Source organism: Xyrauchen texanus, chromosome 32, assembly GCF_025860055.1.
Source record: "Xyrauchen texanus isolate HMW12.3.18 chromosome 32, RBS_HiC_50CHRs, whole genome shotgun sequence".
NCBI lineage: Eukaryota > Metazoa > Chordata > Actinopteri > Cypriniformes > Catostomidae > Xyrauchen > Xyrauchen texanus.
The window spans coordinates 36,212,606-36,231,555 of NC_068307.1; the positions used below are offsets into that span (position 1 = coordinate 36,212,606).

General features: G+C 37.0%; 1 protein-coding gene across 2 annotated transcripts in view; it reads left to right on the plus strand.

Moving 5' to 3' along the window:
- Positions 1-17,525, plus strand: part of cacna2d3 (calcium channel, voltage dependent, alpha2/delta subunit 3) — an 81,192-nt gene extending 63,667 nt beyond the window's left edge. For both annotated transcript variants that reach the window (XM_052101544.1, XM_052101545.1), the window contains 21 exons: positions 2,591-2,674; positions 3,086-3,157; positions 3,339-3,400; positions 3,669-3,736; positions 4,181-4,226; positions 4,367-4,464; positions 4,579-4,672; positions 6,123-6,218; positions 6,355-6,476; positions 7,646-7,723; positions 8,150-8,211; positions 10,095-10,139; positions 10,737-10,799; positions 10,901-10,971; positions 11,064-11,139; positions 11,233-11,273; positions 11,355-11,410; positions 12,693-12,807; positions 14,245-14,357; positions 15,814-15,896; positions 16,853-17,525. In XM_052101544.1, the coding sequence (XP_051957504.1) occupies positions 2,591-2,674; positions 3,086-3,157; positions 3,339-3,400; positions 3,669-3,736; positions 4,181-4,226; positions 4,367-4,464; positions 4,579-4,672; positions 6,123-6,218; positions 6,355-6,476; positions 7,646-7,723; positions 8,150-8,211; positions 10,095-10,139; positions 10,737-10,799; positions 10,901-10,971; positions 11,064-11,139; positions 11,233-11,273; positions 11,355-11,410; positions 12,693-12,807; positions 14,245-14,357; positions 15,814-15,896; positions 16,853-16,945 (1,638 nt within the window). In that variant the 3' untranslated portion in view covers positions 16,946-17,525. The remainder of the gene's footprint in view (positions 1-2,590; positions 2,675-3,085; positions 3,158-3,338; positions 3,401-3,668; positions 3,737-4,180; positions 4,227-4,366; positions 4,465-4,578; positions 4,673-6,122; positions 6,219-6,354; positions 6,477-7,645; positions 7,724-8,149; positions 8,212-10,094; positions 10,140-10,736; positions 10,800-10,900; positions 10,972-11,063; positions 11,140-11,232; positions 11,274-11,354; positions 11,411-12,692; positions 12,808-14,244; positions 14,358-15,813; positions 15,897-16,852) is intronic.
- Positions 17,526-18,950: the final 1,425 nt, after the last annotated feature.

Below are 18,950 nucleotides of genomic sequence, written 5' to 3' on the forward strand. Positions count from 1 at the left end.
AGATGACCAACGTTACTAATTTCCCCTGTGAGTGGTTATAATGTTTTGGCTCATCTGTATATATTCTTTCAAATGTTTCTATTTTTTGGTTTGTTAACACTAATTATATCCGTATTTCTGCAGACTCTGAGTTTTTCTGAGTTTCCAAGTTGGAAGTCCTTTGCGCTTTTCCAAGGCTTTTCTCTGCAGAACAAAAATGGGTGTTTCCAATCAGTAGGCATTTTCAAACCAGGATGGGCATTTTTCAAACGCTTTACATGATTTGTCTACTACATTGAGATTCACTACTTTCATTGGATAGTTGAGAAACGCCCACCCCAGTTTGAAAACACCCACAGATTCGGAAACGCACATTATTGTTCTAAAGAGACCAATACTTAGTTTTCCAAGTAGGAAGTTGAACAGAACGCAGCATATGTTTTCAGAACTGCCTAAAATATATATCAAATGATGATAGTTCAACAACACTAGCTTCTAGAGAATCTAAGAACCAAACAAACATATAATTTCTAAAATCAAGAGATCTCACAAATTTGCCGCAAACTTACCACATGTTCCCAATGATTATTTTCACATGCAAATGAGATTTGTGGCAATCTCTTCATTGTTGCCACAGAAGTGTTTGCCAGTAGCAACAAACTGTTCACTGTTGCTGGTGTAACTACTACCGGTGAAGAGCTGTCAATTTGTGGCATACATATTGCAAGCTAATTTGCATGTGAAAATTATAAGTGGCAAGTTTGCGGCTAGTTTGCAGCAAGTTTGCAGACATCTAGATTTTTTTAAGGGTACCCAGACAAGCTGGCTCAGGTAAAATCTACCCACACATGCAGTGTGTGCTTGTGAGAGCGCTGGTGGGACGTTGAGGTCATGGGAGATGTAGTTTATTTTAATCCCAACACTTTTCCTCTGATATATTGCATGCAGGAGTAAAAGCCCATTCATGTGCCTGCCAGGGCTGATCAGAGCACCGAGGTAACTCACCCTTCACAGGGACACCCCTCACCCTGTTCTCAGTCACCACCTGTGACTGTGTGTGCGTGCGCGTGCATCTCTGTGTATTTGTGAACATATTGGTGTTCTCGTCGTAATGTGGCTCAGTACTGCTGTGTATTAGTTTGTGTTTGCATAGCGGTGGTGTGCATTACTCAAGGCTTTAATAAACCATTCTGAGTGTGTGTTAAAAGTGTTTGTTCAGCATTCTAGAGTGTATTTATGGAAGACACACGACTCTCTGTTATTGTACACTACTAAACATGGACAATATTTACTGTTATTGAATGTAATTAATGCCATAATGAGAATTATTAGGACTAATCACAAACATTTATTATGAACAGTTGGACTAGACTCAAGTGTGCAGTCTTTAATTTTTTCAACTTAATATACATATTAAACATTATAAGCATAATTAGGCTCTGTTCCAAACCCTAATGAGCTGCCTATCCAGATAGTATTTTTAGGCATTGTATGTGCACTCCTGACACAAAGACTGTAGGAAGCAAAATTATGCTGCCATACCTTGTTTTGTCTATAATCTAAAGCAGCATAGCATAGCATATATCCTTCACAGATAATCTGGTAGGACTGCAGAAGAGCTCAATGCTGTAATATATACAGTAAATACAATATATTTTAATCAGTACTTCTAATGAACTATTCCACCCAATATTTCTGGTTAGTATTGAGATATTAGCTTAGCTACATGCTAATATAAGCATTTGTGCACTTACGCACCAGAGAAAACTCTGCTCTTGTTCAGTGGATATGGTGTGGAAAGAGTTTGAGTTTGAAAAAAAGGAAAACAGCTAATTGGATTTCTGAAAGAACAACGGGACCCACTTTTCTGAAAAATGTTCAATGGATGCCTACGTCTGAAAGTGTTGTAGGAAAAGTTAAAAGTCACTTTCATGAACCCTTGCATTTTACTTCTACACCTCTAGTGTGTAGGTACCCTAAGTCAAGTCCCTTGTGTCACGAGAGGAACATTAATTGTGTAATTATGAGTGATATTTAACAGAGTTGTTGAATATGTTGAGCGTTTCAATTCAGTCACTTTTGTTACGATGCTGCCTTAGAAGGTGCATGGTGTAGACTGTACACTGTAAGGCACATCAGATTTGGAACAGAGCCATTAAATGACTGACCTTACTAAAAAGATTAGCCATATTTGAAACTACTCCCTGTAAAATGGCTGCTCAGATACATTTTAAACAGTAACCATTCTCTTAAACCTGTGTTTCTCAATCCTGCTCATTCAGTCCCCCAGTACTGCATATTTTGGATGTTTTTCTTATTTACAGTAACACATAATATTTATATAATCAGCTCAAAAGTGGATACTCCAAGACCCGATTTTGATTATAGAGACACCTCAAATAAATGCAGTACTGGTGACGGGCCCCAAGTAGCAAGATTAATAAACATTCTTTTCAACCAAACACATATAGAGAGTCTAATTGTGCATATAGAACAGACTACCCGTTTGCTACTATCTCCATCATGTTATTTGTATGATCCCAGTTCCTTACTGTAACTGCACTGACTTACTTTAAAGAACGTCCTGTCCTCTGTGTGTCTCTTCCTGCAGTACCAGGAGGGCCAGAAGAGGAAGAAGCCCAGTTACAGCAGTGTGGACCTGTCTGAGGTGGAATGGGAAGACACAGAGGACGTTGTATGGACCTATTTCTGTGTTTATAATGACTGTACACAGCACAATATTCTTAGGGGCTTTTCACACCAAATGCATTTTTGTATCCGGTTTTGCTGTTTTTCAAAAGTTTTTTCTATGTAAAGATATGCTAGATGGACGTTTTTCACTGTCGTGCCATGTCTCAGCATCTAACACAGTAGCATGCTGTGTTTTTCAGACACCTTTTAAAGTAAAAATGATTTCTACTTTTGAAAGCATCTTGAGACACCTGCGTTCAGTTATGTTCGTTTTCCAATCTGTTGTATTTGTTCTCTGTGTCTATTTTTTGAGCACAAGGACACAATTGGTGCAAACAGCCTCTTAGATTTGTTTACATACAGCATGAAGTGATTACATACTGCTTCCCTGTTTCATCAATATGATTATTTGTAGTTGCGAACTGCAATGGTGAACAGACGAACGGGCACTTTTTCAATGGAAGTGAAAAGAACTGTGGACAAAGGGGTATAAACTAATTATCTAAAAGAATTAAATAAAGAACACATGTAAATGTTGTAGAATATTTGGCAAGAGCAATCACAGTTTTAAAATTGACTAAGCATGCTGTTCATGTTTATTGCAAAATTTTGAAAATACACCTCATATAAAGGCTAAACTTGACTTGATCTGTTTGTTCCCCCACCAGAAACGTGTCCTGACGATGCACAATGATTATTACTACACTGATATTAAAGGAACCCCATTTAGGTATGTTAAAATTCTTAGGGAGTTTTTCCTTGCCACTGTCACCTTTGGCTTGCTTACTTGAATTGAACTAAGTTTAATTAAATCGAATTGCATTTAATTTATTTGTATTTCATTGATATCTGGGCCCCAAACACAGTGATATTCTACATAAAATGTGTTTGTTTCTTAAGCTTTGGTTTGTAAAATTATTTATTTGAAAAATGGATGAGTGAAAAGTGGGACAGTGCTATAATTTGGTAAAAATGTGTGGTTTTCCTGTGTTTTACAGTGTAGGTGTGGCCCTCTCTCGAGGACATGGCAAATACTTCTTCAAGGGAAATGTTTCACTAGAAGCGGGTGAGGATGGGATATATTGTCTTTATTAGTAGGTATAAGTAAATTAAATGTATTAGTCATAAAAAGTAAAGTATTGTCATAGCGAAGCAAATTATATGAACATATCTACGGAAATACTTAAATACAGAATTAAAAAAAAATGTGCACCTTATGTGTGGTGCTAAATTTTAAGATGCCACCTTTGTAGGTAAACTGACATCTATTCACTTGAGATCTACTTCTCCTTGGGAATGTCATAATTCCTTTTTAGATCCAGATTACCTATCAGTGCCTATTCTAGACAACAGTGCTTTTGGAAAGACAGAATCTGCCTTCTCTCTCACTCTCTGACTCTTTCTCCGACCCATCCATACACTGTGCACCTAACCCTACAATCACCTCAGAAGCGTTCCAGAGACCCACAGTTCTTCTGTAATCCTTCCTAATTTCTAATCCTCACCTTAGGTCTACATGACTTGGAGCAGCCAGATGTTGCCCTAGCTGATGAATGGTAATGATCTATCACATCCTTTCTATTAGTGAAGATACAGTATTGACAGCAAGTGATAGGTTTCAACCTTTACTACTGTACTATATTGACAATCACTCAAGTAAATATATTGTATCCTTATTTGTTTATTTTTATCTCAGGACGTACTGTAACACAGATGAACACCATGAACATCGTTACCTGACTCAAGTTCAGGCCATCAAACTCTACATGACCAACCGTAAACCACACCTCAAATGTAAGACTTTTATATTTATTATTTTAATATTTAAATTGCTTCAGTTGTCCCCATTACATTTTGAGTCCGTAGAGTATTGGGGAGTGTGTAAATGTCCTCTCTTGATTGCTGTAGGTGAAAGAGAGCTGATTCAGCAAGTTTTGTTTGATGCTGTGGTCACTGCGCCTTTAGAAGCATACTGGACTGGACTAGCTCTCAATAAGTCTGAGTGAGTTTGGACATTTAACTCCATTATTGTATAGTAACTTGAAGTCAACATGAAAATAAATTTGACCCAATTTACTGAATATTCTTAACACATGTTCCTGGTCTTATTGTGAGCAATTCATTGGTCACATTATTCCAGAGAAACAAGTTTGTCCTTGTAATCTTTCATCAAGTTTCTCCGCCTCTGAGACAACTTCACTTTTCAGCAGACATCATCAAGCCCTCTAATTTTTCAACCCCTCCCTTCCAACCACCTGTCATATACATTTTAATTAATTAAAAATAATTAAGGTAACTCAATTCTAGAACATGTTATCACCGAGTTCTATGCATTTAAATTTGTGAAATGGAAGTTTACTTAATCCTATGAGTTGGGACTACATTAATTGTTTTAGTGTTGTTAATGTAGCATTGATGAATCTGGGCAGGGATTTCCATTTCCCAGTATGCTTTGCATGGGACTTGATAGGGAGAGTAAATGTTAAAGTTAAGTGTTATTTTATGCTTTTGTGCAATTAGAATATAAAGGAAGTTACTTGTTAGTGTTTACTGTTTTGTTATGTTGAGATTTAGAAGAGTTTGGGAATTACAATTATGTTGAAGAATGGAGCTTGAGTAAACAATTTGGACAGGCAGATGGCACACATGAAATTGCTTGCTTGCTACAGTGAGCAACTGCTGTGCTAACCATAGCATAGTTGCTAAACTACACTCTGTGGGGTTGTGCTTCAAACCTGCATGTGTTTAGCATGCTAACATTCACTTTACTTGTTAGTACATAAAGAAATAAAAGGGATTTATTTGAGTTACATTGATACATCTAGTTTTGTTTGGTTTACCCAATTCAACAAGTTTCTTTCTACACAAAGTGTTAGTGTTGAGATAACAGTCATTTTAATTTAAGAAAACTCATTCCAAACAGCATGAGTTTAGAATGCTAACATTCACTTGTACTAGTTAGTACATAAAGAAATAAGAGATTTTTTTGAGTTACATTTACACATATAGTTTGGTTTAGCCAATTCAACAAGGTTCTTTCTACACAAGGTGTTTGTGTTGAGATGACATAGAAATTTTAAGTTAATAAAATTAATTTCAAACACATGGAATCATTGTACACAAATGATTCAAATGATTATTATTATTTTTTTATGGACCAATTTTAGCTAATCAAGCTAATCAAACCTTGATTTATAAAATCAATACATAAAATTATTATACATTTTTTTCCTCTGTGAATAATCTGTTTCATGCATAAATAAACTACAATATGGAAGTAAAAGAAGTTGCTGTTTCATATTGAAAATATAAATATCCCTTCAAAACTTGTACGACATCTTTTTATAGGTGGTCACATTTTCTAAAATGTATTCAGATACTCACTCCTGCTTTGTGAATCTGACCATTCAAATATTGTGTTACTTTTTATATGGTTTCATTCATTTTAACAGGAACTCTGATAAAGGGGTTGAGATTGCCTTCCTTGGCACCCGCACTGGACTGTCCAGAACCAACCTATTTGTTGTGCCAGAACAGCTGACCAATCAGTGAGTCCTAATCCAAGTGATGGACCAATGACAGATTCTGGTCTCATTTTTCTTGCCTTTTAAAAAGACTCAAAGTGAAACCGATGAGTAATTAATTAATAATTGAGTACAATGTCTTCGTTGCCTATATTTTCAGAGATTTCCTGACTGCTGAAGATAGAGAAGGCGTTTTCAATGCTGATCACTTTCCTCTGTGGTACAAAAGAGCGGCAGAGCAGGTTCCAGGCACATTTGTTTACTCAATTCCCTTTAGTTCAGGTAAGATGTTCAAGCACAGAAATGCACATCCAAAGCTCTGTTTGCATGTACTGTCATGCAACATTACATCCAGCATCTTAATGATAATGCCATGCAATGGGGTAAAACAAAAAGCATTTCTTGAAATCTGTGGCTCGTAATGAGTGGAATAAAAATGTTAATGGAGTCCTAATTTAATTCTGATTTAAATTCTATACATGATAATGTTCATTCCATAGTCAGTTTTTTATTTATTCTTTTAAGAAGAGCATGCACACACAATGTAAGTATATGTGATTCTTTTACCCATTTTATCTCCCACCAGGGGAAATAAGTCTTATAGATTAGAAAAGTAAAACCTCTCCTCAGCAAGCTGGACAATGTGAGGTATTATTCATGTCTGTAGCAGTAGCATGGGGTACGAATTTAAAGCTTAATACTTAGGGGTTTCTTCGAATGCCTAACCCTATTTAAGAGCAGTTGTAATAATGATGATTTCCTTAGCCAACACCACTAATTATCACCATAATCAGCAATAATCATACTAGCATAGCTCCAACACACATCTTTGCTTGGTTTTGCATAGATCATCGTTTAACGTGAACATATTTCAGTTGGATCTTATGAATTGCAGTTTTATGACACACCAGTAAATAGGCTCTATATGATGATTTAATATCATGTCTGTGTGCATCGAACGCCTGTGGTTTGTTACTATAGCTACACTGTACTGCTTTCCTCTTACAGGCTGTCTGCTTATCGTGCTTTCCTTCGCCTGTAATTAATGTGCCCTACTTTTACGTCCACACATTATGCATGTGTGTGTGTGTGTGTGTGACAGATCAGGATCATTACATCCCAGTCCTTATTATAAACGCATATTACGTGTGATCTTTCGTCTTCTCTCAGATCAAACACACTCTCGTCTGCCTGTATCACTATAAACTATCTCTGTTTTTTCATGTAACTGAGTGTTTGCTTCAATCCATGCTGCTTTTGATCTGAAAATGCAAACTAAGTAGTCTGTCTTGATGGAATTAGGCTGATAAATATTTATGCAACTAAATACCGCCATCTGGTGGTGGAAATGTATAAGAGGTCAAGCTATTTGGGCAAGCATTCATTTGACCAGTCTGCACATTCCATGGTTTTGAAGAGTAATTATGTTAAATTGTGTTATTTCTTTTAAGGAGGAGAAAATAAAAGTGTGGTTTTGGCAAGCACTGCTATCCAGTTACTAGATGACAGGAAGTCTCCTATAGTGGCAGGTACATGACTTTTAATGGCAAAGCAAGTAGAATAGATTAATATACACTACTATTCATAAATTTCATTATAGAATTTATTTTTCTTGTTATCTTAAAAACCCCTTTTTTTAAGAACTTTTTGTGCAAAGGATGGCTACATTGAAGAAGCTTAGATATCTGAATGTTTTGCTTTATTAACGTTTTTAACATAATTACCATACTTCCACGTGTATTATTTCATTTTTTTAATTATGTTACCATTATTTTAAAGTGTAATTGTAATGGTAAAGAGTAGTAATAAAGAATGAGTAGATATGTCCAAACCTATGACTGGTAGTGTATATATGTTATATATTGTTGAATTACACTATTATGTTAATACTGTTAAACAATACTGTATTAAACAAAATGTGATTTATTTATTTTGTATTTTTATGACACCCAAAGCTGTAGGAATTCAGATGAAGCTGGAATTCTTTCAGAGAAAATTTTGGACTGCCAGTAGACAGGTAAGAACAGAAATATGTGGATACAGTGCATTCAGGAATTATTCAGACCCCCCATTTTTTTACATTGTGTTGTTGCAGCCTTATGCTAAAATGCTTTAAATAATTCACATCAATCTACACTCCATATCCCATAATGACAAAGTAAAAACAATATTTTTGACATCTTTGCAAATTTAATAAAAAGAAAAAACTGAAACATCACATTGACATAAGTATTTAGACCCTTTGCTATGACACTTGAAATTTAGCTCGGGTGCATCCTATTTCTCTGGATCATCTTTGAGCTGTATATACACTTTGCCTGGAGTCCACTTATGGTAAATTCAATTGATTGGACATGATTTATGATATAAGGTCTCATAGCTGAAAATGCATATCAGAGCAAAAAAAAACAAGCCTTGAGGTCAAAGGAACTGCCTGCAGAGCTCAGAGACAGGATTGTGTCGAGGCACAGATCTGGGGAAGGCTAAAAAAGATATTGGCTGCATTGAAGGTGCCCAAGAGCACAGTGGCCTCCATAATTCTTAAATGGAAGAAGTTTGGAACAACCAGGACCCTTCCTAGAGCTGGCCAAATTGAGCAATAGGGGGAGAAGAGCCTTGGTAAGATAGGTGAACAAGAACCCAATGGGTTACTCTGGTTGAGCTTCAGAGCTCATGTGTGGAGATGGGAGAAACTTGCAGAAGGTCAACAGTCACTGCAACACTTCACCGATCTGGGCTTTATGGCAGAGTGGCTAGACAGAAGCCTCTCCTCAGTGCAATACACACGAAAGCCTGCTTGGAATTTGCAAAAAAGCACTGTCAGACTGTGAGGAACAAGATTCTCTGGTTTGATAAAATAAAGATTGAACTGTTTTGGCCTCAATTCCAAGCGTCAGGTTTGGAGGAAACCAGGCACCACTCATCACCTGCGCAATACCATCGCAACGGTGAAGCATGATTTACATTTACTTTTACATTTATGCATTTGGTAGATGCTTTTATCCAAAGTGACTTACAGTGCACTTATTACAGGGACAATCTCCCCAGAGCAACCTGGAATTAAGTGCCTTGCTCAAGGACAAAATGGTGGTGGCTGTGGGGATCAAACCAGCAAACTTCTGATTACCAGTTATGTGCTTTAGCCCACTACAACAATGCCATGCCATGGTGGTAGTAGCATCGTGCTGTGGTGTTGTTTTTCAGCAGGAGGGACTGGGGGAATGGTCAGGGTGGAAGGAAAGCTGAACTCAATAGCAAAATACAGATACATACAGATATCCTCAATGAAAACCTGATCCAGAGTGCTCAGGACCTCAGACTGGACCAAAGGTTCACCTTCCAACAGGGTAATGACCTTAAACACACAGCCAAGACAACACAAGTGTGGCTTAGGGACACCTCTGTGAATGTCCTTGAGTGGCCCAGCCAGAGCCCAGACTTGAACCCAATTGAACATCTCTGGAGAGACCTGAAAATCGCTGTCCACTGACGATCCCTATCTAACATGAGAAGAATGGCAGAAAATCCCTAAATCCAGGTGTGCAATGCTTGTCGCATCATACCCAAAAAGACTTGAGGCTGTAATCGCTGCCAAAGGTGCTTCAACTAAGTTCTGGGTTAAGGGTCTGAATGTCAATGTGATATTTCAGTTTTTCTTTTTAACACATTTGCAGTTATCAAAAGAGGTCTGAATCATTTCTGAATGCACTGTGTATATATATATATATATGTTCATATAAATGTACATAGTTAACTATACTGAGAAACAGTATGTTATTTTTATTCTTTGTTGTTCTAAACTAATTTAACTCTGAATGGGGTAAAAAGGATATAAGGAACTGTATGCAAATGAAATACTTTTTATGCATTTGCTTTAACCTTTTGTATCTGTCCATACAGTGTAATGCTTTGGATGGCAAATGCATCATCAGTTGTGATAATGAGGTAAATGTGTTTCATTCTTTCTTTCCCTTTGGCCATATTTCCAATGATGGAACTCACCAAATGGCCTGTATTCAACACACACTCATTATAGAGGGGGCATTTTGAACATGACAGAACTACTAAATGAGCCGCACTTCCTTTATGAATTGTGACATGTTCTTAGCCCTGAAGGTCTAGATTATAGTGCCTTTTAATATTCATTTTATTGTCATGCCACTTTTAAAAAAACAGCCATGCTTTCACTGTTTTAATGCACTTATTTATTGAAGTATTTGGCCTTGAAAGTGCAAGCTCAGTGGAGGTTTGTAATATTTAAAAAAGAACACGACTAGATTCTATCATTCCCTTTCTCTGCATACTGGTACTGCAGCACATTAGATTCCACAGAAAAGAGTTACATTTACAAACTGAATGGATGATGTTTGCTTAAACTGTAAGCTAATAAAAGGGGGTGATACATTTGGGTCTAATAAAAGGGGGTGACACATTTAGGTCTGAGCTTTGAATTATATATGAATTAAAGGTAAAATGTCTTGCTTGCCATGTCCCTTCTATCATATGTTTTACTGAATATACCTTCTTTCTCACTCCCATCAGGACATTAAATGTTATCTCATAGACAACAATGGCTTTATCCTGGTGTCTGAAGACACTTCTCAAGTAAGATATACTAAGAATGTAACAGTGGTATTAAAAGAGCTTCCAAAAGTAAGGCAGCAGATATAAAACCTCATGTAACTTGCATAACGTTTTCCTTACAGACGAATCTCTTCTTTGGAAAAGTTGAGGGAGCGGTGATGAACAAATTGCTTCTAATGGGATCGTTTAAAAAGTGAGATTTTCAATGTCCTGTATAAGTCACGTTGGATGACAATGTCTACTAAATGCATACATTTAATTTTCCTCTCCTTTTGCTTCTGCTAGGATTAATTTATATGACTATCAGGCTCTCTGTAAAGAGTATGCAGGCAGCAGTGACAGTGCACGCACATTACTGGATGTAAGTACAACATGTATGTAAGTATCGTCTGTAATGTCTGACTATCCGTGCCTTTGAATTCTTTCTCTGACACACTATGCTCTTTCTTTTCAGCCCTTCGTCACAATGAAATGGCTCTTGACTGAACTTGTCATGTAAGAAAGAAGGCTTTTGCCTAATAATTATTAATGTCAGTTGGTGTGTGTTTCTGAGTGGAAAATGTCTCTTTATCACAGATTTCTGCTTGAGTTTAACCTGTACAGTTGGTGGAACTACGACTCAACAGTAAAAGGTATCTTTTGGAATCATGTTCACCCATGTTTAAATGGTTAATGGGGTTTTATGCTCCTGTCATTTTTCATTTCAGCGGTAGGCCAACTGCATACAGTAGTACTGTAATAATACAGTATGTGATTTATTTATAACTGTTTGAGTGAATATACACTGATGAGCCAAAACATAATGGCCACTCACAGGTGAAGCGAATAACATTGATCATCTCCTAACAAAGCCACATGTCAAGGTCATCAATGTGGGAGGGCAAAGAAGGATAATCCATCTGGTCCGATCCAACAGAAGGTCTATTGTGGAACAAGTCACAGAAAACGTAATAATGGTTATGGGCGGAATGTGTCACAACACACAGTGCATCACACCCTACAGCGTATGGGGCTGCGTAGCCACAGAGTGGCCATGATGACCCCTGTCCACTGTCAGAAGCGCCTGCAATGCATCGTACGCCATACAAGCATCGGAACTGGACCTTGGAGCAGTGGAAGAAGGTCGTCTGATCCGATGAGTCCCATTTTCTTTTACATCATGCGGATGGCCATGTACGTGTGCACCATTTACCTGAGGAAGTGAACCAGGATGCACTGTGGGAAGACGACAAGCCAGTGGAGGGAGTGTGAGGCTCTGGACAATGTTCTGCTGGAAAACCCTGGGTCCGGCCATTTACGTGGATGTCCATTTGACACGTGCCACTTACCTAAACATCATTGCAGACCAGGTACACCTCTTCATGGCAATGCTAATCCCTGATGGTAGTGGCCTCTTTCAGCAGGATGATGTGCTCTGCCACACTGCACACATTGTTTGGGAATGGTTTGAGGGATATGATGAAGATTTCAAGGTGTTGCACTGGCCTCCAAATTCCCCAGATCTCAATCCGATTGAGCATCTGTGGGATGTGCTGGACCAACAAGTCTGATCTATGGCAGTTCCACCACGTAACTTACAGGACTTGAAGGATCTGCTGCTAATATCTTTGTGTCAGATACCACAGGACGCCTTCAGGGGTCTTGTAGAATCCATGCCTCAGCAGGTCAGCGCTGTTTTGCTGGCATTTGGACGACCAACAGCATATTAAACAGGTGGTCATAAGGTATTGGCTCATCAGTGTATGGTCATTGCTTGCTTGATGTCAGGCTGAATATAAAATAAGTCACAATTATTTATTTACATCAGTGGCTTACATTTTTTTACTATGTTCATATATTATAAAACTATAATACACAGGCTTGGATTATATGGGAATGTCAAGTTTGTTGAGTATGTGTCCATTTGTCCATCAGCCCAGAGAGCTCAGAGGACAATGATGGTGCCATGTGACACTGAGTATCCAGCCTTTGTGTCTGAGCGCACCATCAAAGAGACCACTGGCAACATTGACTGTGATGGCTGTATACGGTGAGAACACTTGTGTAGGTGTGTGTACATGTGACATTTCTAACACAAACATGCTGCACTATTTGTAGAGAAGTGATTCAAATACTTGTTCACAATGTTCACTATTTTCTCTGTGAAAGTGTTCTTTCAAATTTATCTGGCACCTCCTATGGTTTAATAAAGCTGCCGCTAAAATTTCTTGCAAGGTAAATTATTTTGTCATTGTTTTCTGTAAATCAAGAACACTTTATAATAACTTATTAGCAACATTAACAATCATTATTATTTAATTCATATTTAGTATTAATATTCATAGTGTAGATTAACTAATTATTTGTTAAGCATTATACACTCACCGACCACTTTATTTTGAACACCTACTTATTTGTGCGATTATCTAATCAGCCAATGGTGTGGCAGCAGTGCAGTGCATAAAATCATACAGATACAGGACAGGAGCTTCAGTGAATGTTCACATCAACCATCAGAATGGGGAAAAAATGTGATCTCAGTTATTTAGACCGTGGCATTATTGTTGGTGCCAGATGGGCTGGTTTTAGTATTTCTGTAACTGCTGATCTCCTGGGATTTTCACACACAACAGTCTCTAGAGTTTACTCAGAATGGTCCCAAAAACATACAGTAAGCGGCAGTGGATGGAAATGCTTTGTTGATGAAAGATGTCAACGGTGAATGGCAAGACTGGTTCGAGCTGACAGAAAGGCTACGGTGACTCAGGTAACCTGTGGGCCTACCATTTGTGTACCTCAGCAGAAATTGAGATTCATCAGACCAGGCTATATTTTTCCAGATTTTAACAGTCCAGTTTTGGTGAGCCGTTACCCACTGCAGCCTCAGTATTCTGTTCTTGGCAGACAGAAATGGAACCTGACATGTTCTTCTGCTGTTGTAGCCCATTCGCCTCAAGGTTTGACATGTTGTCCAATCTGAGATGCTTTTCTGCTCACTACAATTGTACAGAGGGATTATCTGAATAACCGTAGCCTTTCTGTCAGCTCCAACCAGTCTGGCCATTCTCCGTTGACCTCTTTCATTAACAAAGTGTTTCTGTCTGCAGAACTGCCACTCACTGGATGTTTAAAAAAAAAAAATTAAAAAAAATCAATTAGTTGCTTAGTCACCTGGCTGGAGTCACTCAGCACACCCTGGATTCAAACTCGTGACTCCAGGGGTGGTAGTCAGCGTCAATACTCGCTGAGCTACCCAGGCCCAATATAGGTTTGTAATAAATCTTTGATTAAATCCTTGCAATGTAGTCATGTTCTAGTGATGCTTTGATGAAACTGTAATTTGTACAAAAACACAGACCATATGCCTTCAATATCAAATTGCCAAAGCAAACAAGAAACAAGCTTGCTTTAAGAGAACTGTTTGACATACTTTTCAACAGTTCTCCTATATAAGTCTCACTTCTTGATTTCTGTTTTCCCTGCTCAGGACATTTGTTATTCAGCAGATTCCCAGCAGTAACCTGTTCATGGTGGTAGTTGAGAATAAATGTGACTGCAGCTCCACCCCTCCAGTAACCATGGAACCCATTGAAATCATGTATATCCTTTCATAAGCTGACAAACACAGATACTATATAACCTGACTCTCAAAAGTGACACTGCAAAGGGATTAATGGAAAGGAGGAGGCGAGAACCGGCTTGTATAGAATATAATAGAAGTACACGAGTGCCAGTGCTTTGACGATCCAAAAATCATATTTGTTGTGAACTATTCCTTTAACCTCCAGTGTGCTGTCTGTCTGCACTGGTCTCAGAACAGTTAGAAATGCACCTTATTTTAATCCTAACTCAATATAAAGCGTCTGAAAGCTGCATTATTCAGCTTTTGGATGAAACCATTGATTCTCAATGTGAAAATGCAAAGTGAATATTGGATTTCTAAGGAAAAAATGCACTATAGTACACATTATGATACATCGATTGATTGATACTTTATTGTCTTATTGTCATCGATTGATTGATACTATATTTCTCATAAGTCATAAGTAGTACATTGTGGCGTTTTGTGAAAATTGCTAAACTTTAAAAATGCCAAATCGGATGAAACTAGAAACTCTACTCTTTTGACTCAAACAGGTTTCTTACCAGATGTAGTTCTGGCACCATGTTGTTTCGTCACATGACTCTGTGCTACGAAGGTTTAACCCATTACTGACAGCACAGAGTCTCCTGAACTCAGTTGATTTAAATTAATTTAAATTATGGTTGCATATAGCGAAGCCAAAATGCAACGTCCATGCATGTGTATGCGGGGTTGCACAAGTCAAGTCAAGTCAATTTTATTTGTATAGCGCCTTTCACAACACATATCGTTTCAAAGCAGCTTTACAGAAGATCAGCATTAACAGACGATAAAACTGTAATGTCTATAAAGTCGATGAATCATCATTGTGTAATTTAGATAAAATATGATTCTTAATCGTGTTTAAAAATAATTAATAATAATTGTATTAATATCCCCAGTGAGCAAGCTGTAGGCGACTGTGGCAAGGAACACAAAACTCCATAAGATGTAGATTAATGGAGAAAATAACCTTGGGAGAAACCAGACTCACTCTGGGGGCCAGTTCCCCTCTGGCTAACATCATGAATATAATGTAAATATTACTTATGTATAGTTAAAGTCATGGTTTAAAATTATTAAACTAAGTAAGTGTTAAGGGTCAGTGTTTAAACATCGATGGTGTTTGAACTGTAAGATTAATGACCAATGTCTTTGAAGTCCATCTTGATTAATTGCAGAAGTTCACATAGATGCAATTGTCCATGTTAATTGGCTGATGAATGCTTTTGTTGGCAATAGTTAGTCTATGCATTCCATTTCAAGATCATAGTCTATCAATAGACAGAGGTGAGATTAAACAAGGTTAACAAGGTTAAAGCACAGTACATTTTCACTGTGGTCATGATGTAAAATTCCCCTTATCCCACTCCCAGTTGTTGTTGCTTTGAACTTGTTGAACTCTTGTAAAAATTACCCTTGACTGCTAAGCACATAATGAGTCTCTGAAGTGTGACAGACTGAAGTTTCAGAAGGATCGCAGACGACCACAGTCCTGTCACCCATTCCATCCAGAGGTGTGTGTGTGTGTGTGTGTGGGCATGTTTATGTGGTTTATGAAGACAATTTTTTAGGTTACAAACTGGTAATTACAAGGTTGTTATGCTATAAATGTGGTTTGTTAGGACATTTCTAGTGTCCCCATAATTTAAATAGCTTAAAAATCATTAAACAATGTTTTATTGAAAATGTAAAAACGCAGAAAGTTTTCTGTGAGGGTTAGGTTTAGGGGTTGTGTTAGTTTTAGGGGATAGAGTTATAGTTTGTACAGTATAAAAATCATTATGTCTATGGAAAGTCCTCATAATGATAGGCAGAACAACACGTGTGTGTGTGTGTGTGTGTGTGTGTGTGTGTGTGTGTGTGCGCGCATGTATTTATCACTTTGTGGCGACCAAATGTCCCTATAAGGATAGTAAAACCCAAAATGTTTGACATTGTGGGGACAATTTGTCAGTCCCCATGAGGAAAAAAGCTTATAAATCATACTAAATTGTGTTTTTTGAAATGGAAAAATGTGAGGGTTAGGGGATAGAATATAATGTTTGTACAGTTTAAAAACCATTATGTTCTATTGAAAGTCCCCATAAAACATGGAAACCCCCCAAATTATATAATATTTTTATATTTATATAATCATATTTTTGTATATTTGTTTACCGTTTACAAATCTACTTTTATATTTAAAAAAAGCAATAAATCACACGCTTTAATTGAAAAGAAAAACCATTAAACCATAACATTTCTCTTTAAAACCTGTTTTGCACAGTGATCATTCAATCACATTATTTACAGTCAATATTTTTTAGTGCCAAAAAAATCTTTACTATGATTTTTTTTCCTATAAAAGAGCTGAAATATTGTGCAATATTACAAGTGTATTTTAAGACTTTCTGCATATTTACCAAAGGGTTAGAGTTAGACTAAGGATTGTGTGCACAAACTAACTGCGTTTTCTTTTTTGTCTCTACAGGAGAACCCTGTGGAATGTGGATCAGCGAATGCTTTGAGTTTTCCAATTGTGGCCATTCTATTCCCAGTATTGTACTTCCTCATCAGCAGGTGACCTCTGACCCAGGCCTTGACCATTAGGCTTATAACACGCTCAAATAAGATATAAGAGAGACTTGCTTCCACCAAACATGAAATCTCAGTCCACAGAAACAAAAGTCATCTTCTTGATATTTGGATTTCAAAGGATAGATGATAATTACAGTCAAAAACAGTATTAGAATGAGAGATTTTGAATTCTTACAAATGGACAAGCGAACATAACTGGATATTAGTAACCACTATCAGCCATCATAGCTAAAAGCAGTCCATGTAGTAGTGATTTGAGATTATTTAGTACACAACTTTAGTCTTAATCTGTACTGTGTTCAGCACAGAGGAAAAATAAGCAGAAACGTCATTCATTTCGGTATTATTTGCCTGCTTCCCAATTTGAATTGGACTTTTATTTAAAAGATGCATGAAGTGGAAAAATGGGAATATTTCACATTGCTGTTTGTAAGAATAGTGTACATTTTCATCAGAAGATGACATGTGGATTCTTCTCAAACTTTATAAGTTTTTCTTGCTTAATAGAAGTACTTGGAAAATGACTTTTAATTGCCTTTACATCAAAGGAAAGCCATGTTATGTAAATAAAGACATATTTTCCATCAGTTTTATTCTTTGAATTCTTTGAATGCACATTTGCATTTTGGGTGATATTACCATCTCTCTTAGAGGACCAGCAACTTCAATTGAAATGAAATAAAAATGATAAAAATTTTTATTATATGTCCAATCTCTGTGCCGAAAAAAAAAAAATATGCATTGTCCTGGAATAAAACTGGATAATAATACACAAGGTGATGAATATTGAAATGGTCACACAGTATTGCTTTGAAGAATGCATTTTTATTTTTACCTCTTTATGAAAAATTCTTTAAGGTGCATAAAACTCAAGGTTTATGTTAAAGGGTTCAGCAGAAATCTCAGTCACCATTCACATTCATTTTATTGAAAAAGAAGATGCATTCCCCTTAAATTCTCCTTTAGTGTTACATATAAGAAATACATTTATATGGGTTTGTAATAACATGAGGGTTAGCAAATAAAGACTGAATTTTCACCTTTGGGTAAAATATCCCTGTAAGGAAAGGTGTGAAATCCTGTATTTATTGATGTTTTCTTACCTGTGGCTGGTACAGAAGTGATCAGAGAATATACCTCTTCAGATCCAGAACTTATTCTAAATATCATAGTACATAAACGGTTTTTAGAAATCATAATCACTTTTATCTATTTAAACTTTACTGTATTATAGTATATTCTACTCATTACTGTATACTGAAAATATGTTTATTATTTTGCAACTTTACTCACCTTGCCTCCTGCGATTTCATGACTGTCAAACTTTACCTGAGAGCTAAAATAATACAGATGGCAAAATGGCACTCTAACAACAAACGATTTGGTGAGTGCTGCAAACTCAGAGATTTAATTTGACTTTTAGTGCGGTCTGAAAGCATATCCATCTATAATTGAATGCTTAGATGGTCGCTGTAACAATTAATATGAAAGAAAATGGGAAGATCCAAAAAAGAAAGAATAAGAGTGTACATCAAGCCAATGCTAATCTTGCGAGCACAACTGCTAGTTAGACACAGCAAGCCAAACACTTTTGGTCATCCCTTTTGGTCATCCAGAAAAATTTATGACATTTTTATAATTAAATTAAAATCTCGTCATAATGTTACAACAGTGATAATGTGTTTTTATGAGATTTCTTTGTAAATCATGGGTGTATTAAAGAAAATCAAGTGGAGGTGCCTTTAAGAGAGCGTGCACTACAGCAAATCTGGTCTGGATTCCAATTGCAAGTTATCCTCCCTATGCCCTATACTCACTCTGAACAGCAGAGCCCTTGAAGTGGGTACTCTGAAGGAAACATGGCATTACTGTATGAATGTTCCCTTTGCTAACAGCCTTGTGGAAGGGCCCTCCGAGAAAAGATTTGAGACAAATCTACTATGGGGTTCAGGTCAGACGACTGGGATGGCCATGGCAGAACCTTGATTTTG